Below are 15,814 nucleotides of genomic sequence, written 5' to 3'. Positions count from 1 at the left end.
TAAATGTATGCACTATGCATGCACGCCACACACTATAAAAAATATTAAACATGCTACAGATGTGAGCAAATTAACAAAAGAGTCAAATCTATCTCTAGATCATTATTATATTTGCATACCAATAATGGTATATCATAATGCAGTCTGCCATACAGTTTCATGAGAACTCATGTACTTAAATAAAGTGTTGCAGGAGTCCTGTCACTTTCAACTCCAAAGACGCTGATGTTATACTGACAAAGTGATTTATTTTAAGATGTCAACACCAATAAAAATATTGCATCACTCACCTGTAAGTATATTCAGAGACATTGATCTTTCCCTTTTCTCCAGTAGTTTCTGTTCTGCTTGTTAGATTGACAGTATTTCCAAAGAGACAGTAACGTGGCATCCTTTGGCCTATGACACCTGTGACTACCTCACCAGTATGGATTCCTATTGTTATCTTTAGAGAAAAAATAAAGTTTGAATATTCAAAATCAACGTAACGAATCTGATGCTTCTGACGAAATACAGGTATTATGCCATTTCTATCTACTAGAGTTTATTTCTCCAATGTGCCACTCCTGCTTCTTCAAAGCCTTGCATTTTGTGTTTTGTGTCCTCCCACATGAAAGAACAAAATCCGTATTTTTCCAGCATGCACCAAGCCATGCTGCTATTATGTACTGTGAAATTAAAAAAAGCGGAAAGAGAGGCATACTCTGCAGGTCTGCGTTTAATGAGTACTCAGAAGATACAGAAATGAATGGTGTAGGTCAAGAAAAAAGATGTTTCTTAGAGGAAACATGGTATTTTGCATTTAAAAGCTCAAGAGATAGGACAGGGGTTTGGAGAAGCTCATTCTTATAGCACATTACAGTTATTGTAAAGCCCCAAATCAAACCTTCTCACTTCTCTGCCCAGTGACAAAGTGAAGTACACAGATCTAAGCTAGGTGTTAGACCAATAACATTCATGTAAATAGAAATATGCATCACACTCATTACTTATTTTGCTTTCTTTCAAAGCCTTCTGATGAGGACAGGTCAATGCAGCCTCCCCCGTTCTGAATTAATACCACAACATCTTCATAAAATCCAACAATGAGTGAATTTCCACTAATGTACATGGTTGCCAGTAATCATTGCCATAACTGCCTATGGAACTGTACTTTTCTTTTTAATGCAATATTTTCGCATGCTGAGGATCTGAAGCATGATCGAAACTATTAGTGAAGGAGTATCATTGTTCTGTTCATAGAGATGAAGATGACTTAACAAATTGTACTTGATGCGCAATGGGAATTTGTTGATTAGATTGAATTGATCGGAAAACAGACATAAATGATGCATACCTAATGCATTCCTTTAAAAGGTTAAGCACAATATTAGATTTTAAGGTCTGGGAACTGCACGTGTCACATCTACATGTGACTTTTCATATTATTTGTAGCTATCAGTCTCAAAAACTAGCAATAACAAAGTTTGCACCGACTGGGACTTGAGCATTATCATATTTCAAAGCATTATCATCATATCAAAGAATGGGCTCTTCATTCAAGCCCACACATTTACTAACCTGTACAGGCTCACCATCTACTTGAACCTGGCCTGCTATTTCCATCATATCCAATGCCAGGTGGCAGATAGATCGTGCATGATGAATGCAAGGCTCTGGTAGACCACTCACTGTCATATACTTGTCCCCAACTGTTTCCACCTATCAAGATACATATTTTTCAATTACTTTATTATCATGGGCTTTAGAGTACTAGAACGGACGTCGTGCTTCCTTCAAGACTGCTTGTCCTTTCAAATAGTTTCCCTTCTCTTTCATTGAAATCACCCTAATTCCCATCATCTCTGCTTGTTACTGAAGAGAATTTATTGTATGCCCACAATGTAACAAATTCAAATGACATTGTGATTGTGTGAATTTGAGCCTCTCTTTTGGGGTCTTCTGAATTTCTGTAGAAACTGAGCACTATGTTTGTTTTGACTCACACCCTTGATTCACTTGGTACAGGACATAAAATTGATTTCTAGTAAAAGCTAGGAATGAATCTTATACGTATAAACACACAAGCGTACACATGTACATATATATGGGATCTCTCTCTCCCTATCTACCTGCTACCAGATGCATCTGCAACTATACCTCATTCCTAATGAAGGAATGAAATTCACATTGAATAACTGAATAATAAGTTATAATTTACAACCACGAGACCCAGGTATATGACTGAAAAACTTAAAGCACAGGGTCAGCAGAACCACAAACTGCTTGTGTAAGTGTTCACATCTGCTAAAGGTGGAAGTAGATTTATATATCCACCTAAAGGGTGACTGTGAAGAAATCCTGCTGAGAACTAAGCCCTTTATGTTCCTTCATACATTTAGCGATAAACAACATACTCTTCTTTAGCTATGTAATATCAGGTAACACAGTTCAAAGACTGAGAACATAACTATTTTTTTAAAAGAGACTAAAATCCTAAGGATGGAAAAGAGTGACATGATAGTAAATTATTGAAAAGTCACAGATTAAATACTTTGAAAATCTTCTGCTTACCTTATAAACAAATGGATTCCTTCGTGAATCAGTCAGAATATCAAATCTCGTGTAAAGATCATTTAAAAGATTAACAATCTTCATGGCTCCCTCTCCAGAGGCATGTTTACTACAGAAGGCATTGAATCCAACAATGCCACTGAAAAGAATGGTCACATTGTCATACCGCTTAGCTGGAACAGGACGCTTGTGTCTCAGTTCATTTGCCACTGATGGTGGTAGAACAGAGTACAGTAATCTAAATGTGTAAGAAAAGAAAGGCACAAGCAAAACAGAAAGAATGTGGAGAAAGGTCTTTGCACCAGCACTCTTCAAATATTAACTTAGTACCTCTCATAGTGTTTATTACATACTTGCATCATCAAAGAGCAATATAAAAGATGATGTTTACTGAACCATATGTTATTTGGGAAACAGGAACTGATCTACATCAGTGTACCTAAAGCCATGACATTTCAAACACACACTAATACACCTAAATTACCAACAAAATGAGGCATATATTACTAATTCTTCTGACATGATCTGTTAATAGTGTCTTGGATCATTTCTGCTTATTGCTTAAGTGTTTCTGCCATATCCTCAGCTCATATAATCTCGTTTTGCTCACAGAACCATAAAAACTGCAAAAAAGGCCATGAAGAGATCAGACAGTTTTCCACACTTGATCAACTCATGCATTTCTAAATGCTTCCTCTTCTGTTGAGAATGATGCTTTTAGGGTTTATTGCATGTTTTTATAATTAATAGTCTATATGACATATTAAGACTTGTTCATATTAGAAATTATGCAAAAATAAAATCCAAATCACACACACAGAGCTTCACTCCACTCTGATGTATATTCCTTCAACTTTCTAACTGCCATCATGACCATCATGAGGTATATTTCCCTCCTTACACAGCTAAGTGGGCAAGCTGAAGATCTCTGACTGTTTCACAATCTTAAGCATCATTTTGTACACAGCCTCCTGCACAAACCCTCATTAGTTGCATTTTTGGAAAGTTCACTACTGTATGAGTTATAATTAGTGAATACTTTTGGCACATGATATAGTAACTGACACTGTCTGTTCCAGCGGCTGCCAAGAAGACTCGAATTCCTGAAGATAAAATGACTTTATAAAGCAAGTAACCAGGAATGAATAGAAAAAGTATTTTTTAGGCTTCTTTTCTCTCTGACTCTTCCATTCATCCCTTTCAATAATTTCCATTACTCTACTACTACAAAAAAAATCTGTCAATAGAATTCATAGCACAACAAATGTTAATTCTACTACTAAACAAGCATAATCTACAATAAATTCTTCTGTTACAGAGATGGGAACTATGTTTTATAAACAAGAGTCAACCATCAACCCCACGTGGCTTGTCACACAAATTTTTGTTTAATTTACCTGCCAGTAGTCCTTGAGCTGAGCTGCCATAGACTAATGCTATGAATTTGATTTTATAGTTACCTGTAGAAATGGATTTGGGGCCCAATGCATATACTTTATTATTATGTACTTAAATCTAGATGGTTGTATTATCTAGATAGCCCCAAAAGTTACTACAGGTAACTATAAAATCAAATTCCTAGCATTAGCCTACTGCAAAACCTCACCTTTACATAGACTATTTTCAAGGCTTATAAGATGTTTTTCTGTTCTATTACCCTGTGAGCATGGCAGTCCAGAAAGACAAAATGGTCTACAGCTGGTTTACAGAACTCTGTCAAACAGTAGCATTTGGGCATTCATCAAATTCATCTTGGCTACAGGGACTGCATGTAAGAAAATCTGCAAAACTACTGGTTTAGGTAATTCACAAAACAAAAAGAATGATCAGTTCACTTCTCATACGTTTCCTTATCAGGGAAGGAGCCATCAAAACACCTGTGCCTGTAACAGCCTAGACTGCAGATGATATTTGACAATCTAAATGAAGAAATAACCTATGAGGCGTTGAAGTAAACTGTTCTTTCTTCACTCCAAAATTATCGGCCCTGAATATCTCTTACATTCCTTCCAAGATTCTGTTATTTTTTGCAGAAGGTAGCTCTAAATAATATATTGATGTGACTGTTTCAGCTGAAAATCAGGATTTGATTCTTACGTGTCTGTCTTTTTCTTTTCATCTTCCAGTGCACGCAGTGTGTGCTGCAGTCTGTCAGTGAGGATCTCAAGCTCTTGAGTCAGTTTATATTCCTCTCTGAACTGCTCTCCCAAAAGAACCAGATCACGGGTAGCATCATGCAATGGAATATCACTCAGATATAAACCTCTTCTGGTTAAATCATCCAAGTTCATCACACTGCAATGTGGAGAAATATGTAACAATATGGGTACAATTAAACTTGCCGAAGGAGCATTTAAAACTCAAATGAGCAGCAGAGGCTGCTGAATAAGAGAAGAAAGATTATGCTTCTGAACTTGTGATGAGCTGTACAACATACCCCTTCTATGAAATACCTTATTTGTGTTCATTCACGTTAACACATGGCTCTATTTTTGCATTTAAATACAGAATTCTCATTGGTGACTTCCATGAACATATCAAATACACATACTTCAGTACACAAATAAAAGTGAGATTATGTTAAGGTAGCCTCTTCCCTTTCTGTCTTCATCCACTCTCTCCCTTTTACACAGGAGATTAACATATCATAACTGTGTAATCTGGTGTGTTAGCTCAACACACTCTTAGCTAAAGAAGCCCTCCATTCAATCGCCCATTGCAACCACTTCTTTATATTCATCACTGCTCTATTACATTAAAACTACTGCAAAAATATATGAATCCACAGAGGAAACCAAATCATTGTGGCATTTCTTAGCACTCTCAGAGTAAGAAACAAAGGACAAAACTTGCCAAAAATCACGGAATCATGAGGAATTCCCATTTGTACAAACTGGGCCAGAGCATCCCGGTGTTTATATTGAATTATTTAATAATCAGCCATGTTCTGATGTTTAAATGCTCCTCCCTCTTTTAGTATAAACACTTCAAAATCAATGAAATCACTACTTGAACCAATTAATCTCTGTAGTACTACTCCCCTAAATGTTCTTAAAATTAGTAACTGTAAAATGAAAATCAATGTTATAGAACTCTTAACGTTTAAAGTACCTTGGTGAACAAAGAAAGAGAATGCTGTCTGCTTCAGGCAAGTAGATCATTTGCCCTTTCAGGCGTAAGCAGCTGATTTCGGTGCCAGTCAGTTCATCTTCACATTCCAGCTTTTCCACATCCAACAGCCCCTCCTGGTGATCAAAAGTCACAATTATATAAGGACAATGGTATGTGTGTTATGCACCAGGCCACATACGTAAGTGCCTTCACTAAGGCGGCAGTCAGAATGTCTGGAATAGAGTTACAGCCTACATTAAACCCCAATTAATTTCTCACTTGAACATACCCATATTTTAATACTGTGATTTGCTACATCAAAGATATAAAGCATGGTATCTTTCTTTACATTCATGTTCATAACTTCTTGTTTTCTTCTGTATCATTTCTTAACAATAGTTTGACAAAAGTATTGCCTATTCTATGAAGATCTATCTGTGCCTGGGAGCACATCTAAGATATCTTGGTTTCTCTCAGGTACAGTTTTCTATAAATAAACAGCCTCCTTGACGTAGGTGCTACTCTACATGCTGCATTCATTCATATCACCCACCTCCTCTCCTGCCCTCTTTAGAGAAAAGGACACAGAACTGTGTATGAATGTATGGGCCTGTCCTGGTTTCAGCTGGGATAGAGTTAACTGTCTTCCTAGTAGCTGATACAGTGCTATGTTTTGAGTTCAGTATGTGAAGAATGTTGATAACACTGATGTTTTCAGTTGTTGCTCAGTAGTGTTTAGACTAATGTCAAGGATTTTTCAGCTTCTCATGCCCAGCCAGTGAGAAAGCTGGAGGGGCACAAGAAGTTGGCACAGGACACAGCCAGGGCACCTGACCCAAACTGGCCAACGGTGTATTCCATACCATGTGACGTCCCATCCAGTTTAGGAACGGGGAAGTGGAGGGGGGCAGGGATTCACCGCTCGGGGACTGGCTGGGTGTCGGTCGGCGGGTGGTGAGCAATTGCACTGTGCATCATTTGTACATTCCAATCCTTTCATTATTGCTGTTGTCATTTTATTAGTGTTATCATTATCATTATTAGTTTCTTCTTTTCTGTTCTATTAAACCGTTCTTATCTCAACCCACGGGTTTTGCTTCTTTTCCCGATTTTCTCCCCCATCCCACTGAGTGGGGGGGAGTGAGTGAGCGGCTGCGTGGTGTTTAGTTGCTGGCTGGGGTTAAACCACGACAGGGCCCAAGCAAGAACACATTTCATATTTGTCTCCCATATTGTTATGAAGCAAAAGTAAATGTAATTGCCTTTCTACATTTACTTTGGTACATCATATAATGGGTTGACCCCTTACAAAGAAAGCATCAGACATGAAGTATAACGTACTTCATCATGCCTATATAGCATTCTACTTAACAGATACACATGAATTCATGCCTGTGACTTTTTCTTGGCTCAAGACGCAAAAGTAACTGAGCGTACTACTGTGCAAAGAATTTTCTCCGAAGACTTCTGAGCTTTCAGCACTTCTTCTTATCTCTCCAAAGCATACTTACTTAAAGAAAAGCCAGGTGAATATTCTCTAGTTACCTTGGTCCTCAGCACAAAGACTGTATTGATATGTGAGAGGATCCCATGGAAACTAATATCAATATGAGGCCGGACCAAGGAGAAAACTGACAACAGACTGCAATTTCCTGGCTGCAGCTAGAATAAAAAAAACAGAAAGGAAAAAAATAGATTGTTATGTTTTATAATAAAAATATACTGAATGGAAGATAATATATACTTTATGCGTTCTCCATTAAAACACAAGGTTTTTAAATTAAGGATTTTACATCACAAGTATATTGACTTCAAAGTGCAATTCTAGTCTGCAAGATGACTTTGTAAAATTGTGTTAGACTATCACATTTGTTATCTGTCAAACTGTTCCCACTCTACAGTAAAAAAAGCTTTCCAGTGTTTTCCTCCTAAGTGACCTCCTTCAAACTCCCTTTTCAATGAGCTATGTTCTCTAAAGCATCAACTCCGATAATAAGGATTCTGATAGCCATCCTCAGCAGGCTGAATAGTTTGTTATAGCTGTTCAGTGAATGCCCTTGGGAAAAATCTGGCAGAACTACTTACAAAGCTCTTCTTTCAAATCTTTCTGCAAAATTCAGAGAGAAATCACCAAAAACAAATTGCAGGAAAAACCAAGTAACATAAAATTGATTTTAAAAATATGTCCATGATTCAGAAACAACATGGTATGTGCAACATTAGCCTACATAATTGTAAAGATCATTTGATGTTTTCATCATCTTACCTTTAGCTTCTCTCATACTACTGCTTTTACCTGTTGCTTATTTTTAGAAACACTGTCAGCTTTCAGGCAAGAACTGAGGTATCCTATTCATATGCAGAATACATAACATTAAAAGGACCCCTGAGTACTCTTTTACTGTAAATAACCAGAGGAAATTGCAGCAGCAGCATTCAGTTCAGAACACATATATACATATCACAAACATAGTATGGCTCATTAATACTGATCTTTTGATGCACAAGCCAAGAAAGTATACTACAACTTCTATTATTCTGCTCTTCAGTTATTCTGACAGCTTAAGTATTTGAAGGCATTAATGTCAAGTAATATCTATAGATTATGTACTTGCTGCTGCACTATACAGTAGTATGAGCAAGACCATTTCCTGAACCCCAGGCCAAGTTGCACTGACTGTCTCACATCCACTTTAAAGAGTTATCTGCCACCTTCATAGAAAAAGTATCTTGGAGTGAGCTACAAGAAAGAATCAGGTATCAAGCTAACACCTGAATTGTGGGGGTGATCAGGTTTTCTCTGCTCAAGCTTATTCTCTTACTGCACATGGACACGACCATAAGGAACAGCGCTGTTGTAGAATTAGGGCTATTTTCACTGTCCTTTTTCAAACAAGAGGAGCACAATGTAGTAAAAATTATAGTTATACAGGAACACTGTTTAGAGAGAGAATCCTGAATCTATTTTACTCATCTTTAAAATAAACCTTTGAAGCATCTAGCATTAGGAATATCTATGATTATTCATGTATGAGAATCATCTAACCTGTGGAAGGACTCTGTATATAGCATTGCCACACTGTGTGACGACCAGATCTCTGTCAAATATTATGTGGAAAGGAAAGGCCTTGCAGAAAGTATAGGGACTGATGCGAGACTCTTGGGTACCATTTTCTTCAAATCTGTCGAGGTCTTCATAGTAGTCTTCTTCTTTAGACTCTTTCTCTTCAATTAAAAACTGAATGTGGTCACATTCTTCATTTCTCTGTTGAATAACCTAGAAAAATGAAGGAAAACATGAAAAACTGAAAACTCTGCTACTCATTAATAACGGGAATGCTACTATGAAGACAGGAATACATTTAAAGCAGAAAGATGAATTCAAGAATGATATCTGCATCTTGAAAAATATTATATTCTACTAAGTATTTCTGATTTTAGACAGTCTTTATAATTCCAGGTGAATAATTATGCCTTTGCTTAGCCACAGTTGCCCTTTGCATGAACAACATATTGAAGATCACTCAAATACAATCTATAAAGTCTGAGTGAAATGCACATCCTGAAATCACGGGTCAAGGCTCAAGTTATGCTTGCTTTTACCAGTACATGCCAGAAAACAGGACTCTCTCCTCCCCTTGAATGAACATGTGGCAAGTCTTGAGTTACACAGACCTCTTGAATCCTTATTTTGATGAAAGCTGTTTGCAAGATCTATAATACAACAGCAAACAGTGCTGACCAGAGGATGGGCATGTCACAGTCAGCCAGAAGAAAGGTGGATGGAGCAGATGTTTGAATATACAGTCCTTACACATGCAAGCAGTGATGACTGTAAGATCAGGACCAACAGATAAAACTAAAAGCAATTACAATCTTCTCCAAGCTGCATTCCATATTAAATGAAATCACAGCAAAACCAGAGTAATCTACAACAGTCGAATCGCAAATAAGTGTCTTGAATATAGCATTTCACACTTTAGTAATTTTACTCAAAGTTAGTAGAAAATATGAAATTAATAGGGATTATTTTGTTTGCAGTGAGAGTCATGTATTGCAGTATAATTAAAGCTAGTAACTAATAGAATAACGTAATTTACCTTGAGAGACCAAATTCACCTCTTCTCAAGCCTAATTAGATTTAATGACTGGAACAGAACAATTCTATTTACACACTATTGTTTAGCGGCAGCCTTCTGGAACATGTTGCACCTGATTCTACTTTCATGTAGAGTCTGATCCTAAAGCTACTGAAGCAAAAAAAGGCTTCTTAAAATCTCTAATGCATCCTGATTCTGCCCTTTACACATAGTCTAACCACAGAGATTAACAGTTACAATATGAAAACAGAACGGATATGCACAAACACTGCACTTGATCCCTTAGATGTTTAGTTTACTAATTATTTCTCCTCCACAACTGTCAGCCATGCTAGCTGATCAGTTGGGGAGTGCCGATTCCTTTATTTGTTCCTATACAAATGGAGGAGTCTAAAACAACAGAACTATTTTACTGCTAAATGATGCTTAATTTAAGACAGTAGTGTTCCTTGATGCCCTATTTGACTATTCATTTAAAGGAATGACAGGCTTTTCTGGAGGACAGTTCCAAGCAGGAGCCTGATTTAGGTGCTCTATACCATGTGCTGCATTAGTCTTCTCTTTCTGTTGCATATGTAAGTAACTTAGAGAAAGATCAGCCTACTAAATTTACCAGCTAATGTAGGTACCTAAAGCTGGATGTATGAACAAGTTCAAATGTTAATGATGATAAAACCTAAGTTCCTGAAGAAACTGTGTTGATAATCCATATGGCACTGTGTGGCAGAGAGAAGTGGGAAATTATGAGTTAATAAGAGGTGAACCTTGGAAAGAATATGTGGTGGTCATTTGAGGAAAACAAGTTATGTGGGTTTGTCTAGGAAAATGGAACATAGTAGATGGAAACCCAGTTTTCCTCTGAATTCAGGGTTTAAAGGTTCTCCATGTCTTCCTCTTCTTTTAAATCATTATCCCTGAAATTGTAAGAGGCTGTGGCCATACTGAGGATTGACAGAATGCAGTTACAGTCTTAAGTTCTTACTATCACTCATACACACTCCCACAGGTTTTATTTTATTATTACTAGTATTGCATCAAGGGATAGCCGAGATTATAAACAGTACCCTTTTTCAGATTGTGTAGAATTATCACTAGAATTGATCTATGCTTCCAGATCATTTCCAGTCTTGGATCTTACTTCAAAGAGTTGCTCTTGCCACTACTGGAAAAAAAATGCATACTTTGGATGAAAAGCTTCTTCATTCAGCAAAGCAGTCCTAAAATTCATTTTTAAAGATCTAATAATTTTTAAGGAAATGTTTATATTAACAGCACATCACCTTCCAGAGATATTAATATTATCACCTAATGACCGCCTTAGTCACTGCATACCAGTATTCTGTTACCAACCTGCACTTGTACTTACAGATTTTTAACTGCTACCATGCAGCACCTAATGGTTTTTTTATAACTTCCCATTTTTTTCCATTTATTAGAAATGAATGATGCATGCATAAACAAAACTCAAGTGTTGGTTAAAAAAACCCAAAATAAAAATAGAAGTGCTACATGCTTCAAGATGTCTAGCTAAGTTTGAGACACGACCCTCCACAGATCCTACAAGCTTACATCATACATGATGTGCTATTTTCCTAACCTTTATAGATTAGAACTGTGTCAGTAACAATGCAAAGCTGCAAGTTTCACAGCCATCTTCAAGTTCATTTGCAACACTATTTTTGACCAGACTCCAGGGCATTTAGAAATGCCTGCTTTACTAGGGCATCACATTAGGGCAGGAGATGAACAACAGGCCAAACACATGGAAATGTCTCATATCTACAAAACAGCCACAGCACCAGCTGCACACTCCTGGTAAACCTGATATGCTGTGGACATGCCTGGTTTACTGAATTTGATTCTGGTCATCCACGCACAGACCTCTATTAACAGAAGCTACAGTCATATCCCTCTCCAGGCTTAGCAAGCTACTGATTCATCCTTAAGTAACTTCCTATTGGATATGAAATTTCACAACGCCTTATCTACTCACATCATTTAAGAACTATCTAATCTTCCTATCTCAAGTTTTCATCCACCTTGTCAGCAAGTTTAAAATAAGCACTTCTGGCCATTAACATAATATGTTAAATTCTGTCCCTTCACCTTTGTACCTACAGATCCAACCTAATTGGCCAGATACTTATCTCGCATAAAGACGTGCCCTAGATACTCTGCAGTAAGCTTAATTAGAATAGAACTTATATATTGTTTCATTCTGCAAGCAAAGTTTGCAAGCCACAGAATTTCAGTATCATTTAAATATTGTTGAAGAAGCCTCTGCTAAATGCTTGACAAATGAAAGTTCAGTGACAGAAGCAACAAAGCCAGGAATCAAGTCTAATTCTTCCTCCCCCTGCGGTCTTAGCTCATGAAGTGACATCATTTCACCACGTCTAAGAGCTCAATCACCATAGTAACTGCAGTTAAAAACTGAAGGGAAAAATCACTCTCCTGGTTTCAAAGAGAATATATAACATCTAACCGCTAACCTGCCTGTGCTTTCCAGAAAATACATCTTCAGAGTTTGTCCTTGCTTAGCCAAGTGAAAAGTCACCCCAATATTTCAGGGAAGGACTATTCAGAGAACAGTTACTTTAAAATGACTTTGTGGTTCAATATATTCTGTGAGCTTCACACACGATATTAAATCAAGCAGTATCACTGTGATAACAGCATGTATAACAAACATACGCTATCTGTTAAACTTTCACTGATGTATCTACAAGAGAAGACTCAATTCTATAGATATGAGCATGTCCCCAAGACATACTCGTATCTCAGCATGAGGGAGGGACAGAATGTCCTTGGACAGGGATCTTTTTCCATCAGATTGTGAAGATTAATGCAAAGTCAGGTTTTTGCCATTTAAAGGTCAATACAGGATGAAATTCTTCATCTCCTCTGATCAAAACCACCTGTGCAATGCTACTTGACAAATTTCACCGCAGCTGTTTCAGGGTGATCCTGAGGCAAAGCAGTTCACTGTGGAAATGGCACCACTCTTAGCTTTGCACACCCAAAGTTAAAACTGCAGGGATGTCTCCACCTGGCAGCTGGTTTCAAGGCAGAGACTCTCACTGCACCAAACCTCGGAGCCTGGAGCTAGTGAAGTTTCCTGCTGCCCTTATGTCAGAATTAGAGGCTGATTATGCTCCACGATTGATTTGTCTTCACACACAGCTAGCATTTTAATGTATGGATCAGTACTGCTTGTCCTCCACAAGTACCTAAGTAGTTTTTAGGTCAGCTCTGCAGCTGGTCACATTCTGGCTTTGTTTTTTTATATTGCCATTAGTAATGAGACAGTCAGAAATTACCATCCTGTCAAGGATCTCCCCCTGGCCTTTTCTCATTCAATATTGTAAACCATCTTCCCTATCTAAAAGAAAGATTTTGATAATCTGCTCTCAGATGATAACAGAACTGCAGAAGTCTGTTTTCCCAACAGATTTCTGGGCTTTGTAGGATTGTACAACATTCTCCGTTGACCTGTACCATTTGTAGCCTGAGGAATCTCTGTCCTGACTTTACCTCCACAGGTCACCCTCATTTATGCACAACCAACCTCCGACAAGTGAAGCAAGAGAAGGCATAGCCAGAAGGCTGCTAACAGATATCTCATGCCAAAGCTGGTCACCAGCACCATGAAGATTTTTAGTCTGCATACTGAGACTGGCAGAACTTAAATATTCTTAGTGTGTTCTCATAGTCAGCAACAATTCTTGGGACAATACCTGCTGCAAAAATTATATAGTCTCAGCTCTATTTAGCTAAAAATGGATTACCAAATCAGGGAAGATAAGGCAAATTGGATTTGAACTAATTAATCAATTAATGTCAACCTAGGCTTTCCTGAACTATTCAACTGGAATTGTGAATCCAAGTTCAAAACAAACTGCCTTCCTTTCAGTGCTAACAGAGTTTAACAGAGGCAAACTGAGACCTTTTTTTTTTCTTGCCTTCAGCACACACATGCCCTAGGTGTTAAAAGGCACATTTCCTGAAGGACACCATTCTGGGAAAATAAAGCCCTACTGTATTTCAGAAGAACATGTGTGTGTGTATATATATATATATATGCATATATAAAATCGTTCTGTGTGAAACTGCAGAAACATGATAAAATTAAACATTTTTTTCTATTTAGCTTTTCTCCACCCAAAGAAACAATCTGAGACAAAACAAGAACAATGTGTTTTTCTCAATATTTATTTTTCCTCTTGTGATGAGATTCCTTAGGTCTTCCCTGCAGGTTGAGGGAGGTGATCCTTCCCCCTACTCAGCACTGGAGAGACGACACCTGGAGTGCTGTGTCCAGTCATGGGCTCCTCGGTACAAGAGAGATATAGAGCTACTGGAGAGAGTCCAGTGAAGGGCCACCAAGATGATTAAGGCACTGGAGCATCTCTCAGAAGAGGAATGGCTGAGATAGCTGGCACTGTTCAGCCTGGAGAAGAGAAGGCTCAGGAGGATCTTATCCATGTGTACAAATACCTGAAGGGAAGGCGCACAGAGGATGGAGCCAGGCTCTTTTCAGAGGTGTCTGGTGCCAGGACAAGAGGCAATGGGCACAAACTGAAACACAAGAGGTTCTGTCTGAACATCAGGAAACACTCTTCGACTGTGAGGGGGACTGAGTGCTGGCACCAGTTGTCCAAAGAGTTTGCAGAGTCTTCATCCTTAGAGACAGTTGAAAGCTGCCTAAACATGGTCTGGAGCAAATGGCTCTAGGTGGCCCTGCTGGAGCAGCTGGGGTTGGAAAAAATGACCTCCAGAGGTCCCTTCCAACCTCTGCCATTCTGTAATTCTGTGTAACCCATGAAACAAAATCTAACCACTTAATGAAATAAAAACAGCATTATTGTAAACTATTAAGAACTGCTACCACCTTCACAGAAACTGGTAATATGTGAGACAAATTCAAGCAAAATTTCATGAAAATACAGACTTAGAAGCATGCATTCTCTCAAGCAGATTTATGCAAGCATTTGTTCTAAACAGCTGGAGAAGAAAAGTGGATAATAAAGTATTAAACTTCAAGTTGCAGGTATCAACTTTACACTAATTTAAAGAAAACTGCAGAACTTACTAAACCAGTCCTGTGCTGGATTGTTATGTAAATGCTTTCGATAAAGAGATTTGGAAGGACAACTCAGGAATCTCAGCTCTGTTCTTGCAAATCGGAAGGCAACGCACATAACAACATCAGAAACTTAGGTCTAGGCACTGAGGCTCTTATCAGTTCCAAAAAAAATTCCTTCTTAAGCAAAATTCTAACCAAATTCCAAACCAAAATTTTACAGAAGAGGCATTGATTGGCCCACAAAAACTGAGGGGATGAAAAGCAACTCCATTGTTTTTCTGTGCTGTGGTATTTCAAACAATGCATTACTAAGAGTCTGAAACATGAAAGCATTAATTTACTAAATTATGAGGCAAGGGACCAAGATTAAAGAAGTCAGTCAATTTTTTTATCCTGTTCTCATTTTTTCAAACAGTGTAAAACTAGCCAGGTACCACAATGGCAGACTTACTCTGCTTTAAAACCCTTACTCTGTACCATTTATGATTAATAGTTGACCTGTGGAGTAATAAAGGGAGACTTTCATTGTCTGTGTGGATAAGCTGCAAATTTTGGCACTCTCACTTTACAGAAACAAGTAGCTGATTATACTCTGTTTATCTACCACTGAAGTTTGTGAGTACCTGTGGACTAAAGCACTATTTAATGTCATTGAAGGTGTCAAAAGCTAGGCTTTATTAACCAGCAGAGACAAGAATAAGTTCAGGGTTGAGGCCACATGACTTTCTAATAGGGACAAGGGAAAAAACACAGAATCAGACAAAATAAAATACAGAAAATATGCACTTTTTTCAATTTAGAGGTAATACTAATTTTTAGGCACCTAAGTGCTTTTGGCTCAGTCTGAAAGAATAATTTGGATTTAAATTAAACTTTGTGCTCACTTACAATAGGTTTGACCAATACTATTCAATTTCTATTTAATTACAGTGCAACAATAAAATTTCCAGAAAAGCCTAACAAA

General features: G+C 37.7%; 1 protein-coding gene across 2 annotated transcripts in view; it reads right to left on the bottom strand.

The window, feature by feature from the left end:
- Window positions 1–15,814, bottom strand: part of GUCY1B1 (guanylate cyclase 1 soluble subunit beta 1) — a 60,296-nt gene that overhangs the window by 19,916 nt on the left and 24,566 nt on the right. For both annotated transcript variants that reach the window (XM_052777914.1, XM_052777921.1), the window contains exons 6-12: window positions 8,711–8,941; window positions 7,210–7,326; window positions 5,665–5,798; window positions 4,651–4,848; window positions 2,554–2,791; window positions 1,561–1,701; window positions 291–445 (exon numbers count right to left, since the gene is read on the bottom strand). In XM_052777914.1, coding sequence (XP_052633874.1) covers window positions 291–445; window positions 1,561–1,701; window positions 2,554–2,791; window positions 4,651–4,848; window positions 5,665–5,798; window positions 7,210–7,326; window positions 8,711–8,941 — 1,214 coding nt within the window. The remainder of the gene's footprint in view (window positions 1–290; window positions 446–1,560; window positions 1,702–2,553; window positions 2,792–4,650; window positions 4,849–5,664; window positions 5,799–7,209; window positions 7,327–8,710; window positions 8,942–15,814) is intronic.

This window comes from Harpia harpyja, chromosome 2 (genome assembly GCF_026419915.1).
Source record: "Harpia harpyja isolate bHarHar1 chromosome 2, bHarHar1 primary haplotype, whole genome shotgun sequence".
Classification (NCBI taxonomy): domain Eukaryota; kingdom Metazoa; phylum Chordata; class Aves; order Accipitriformes; family Accipitridae; genus Harpia; species Harpia harpyja.
The sequence above is the reverse complement of the archived record's forward strand: the minus strand, read 5'-3'. Positions and strand labels throughout refer to the sequence as shown.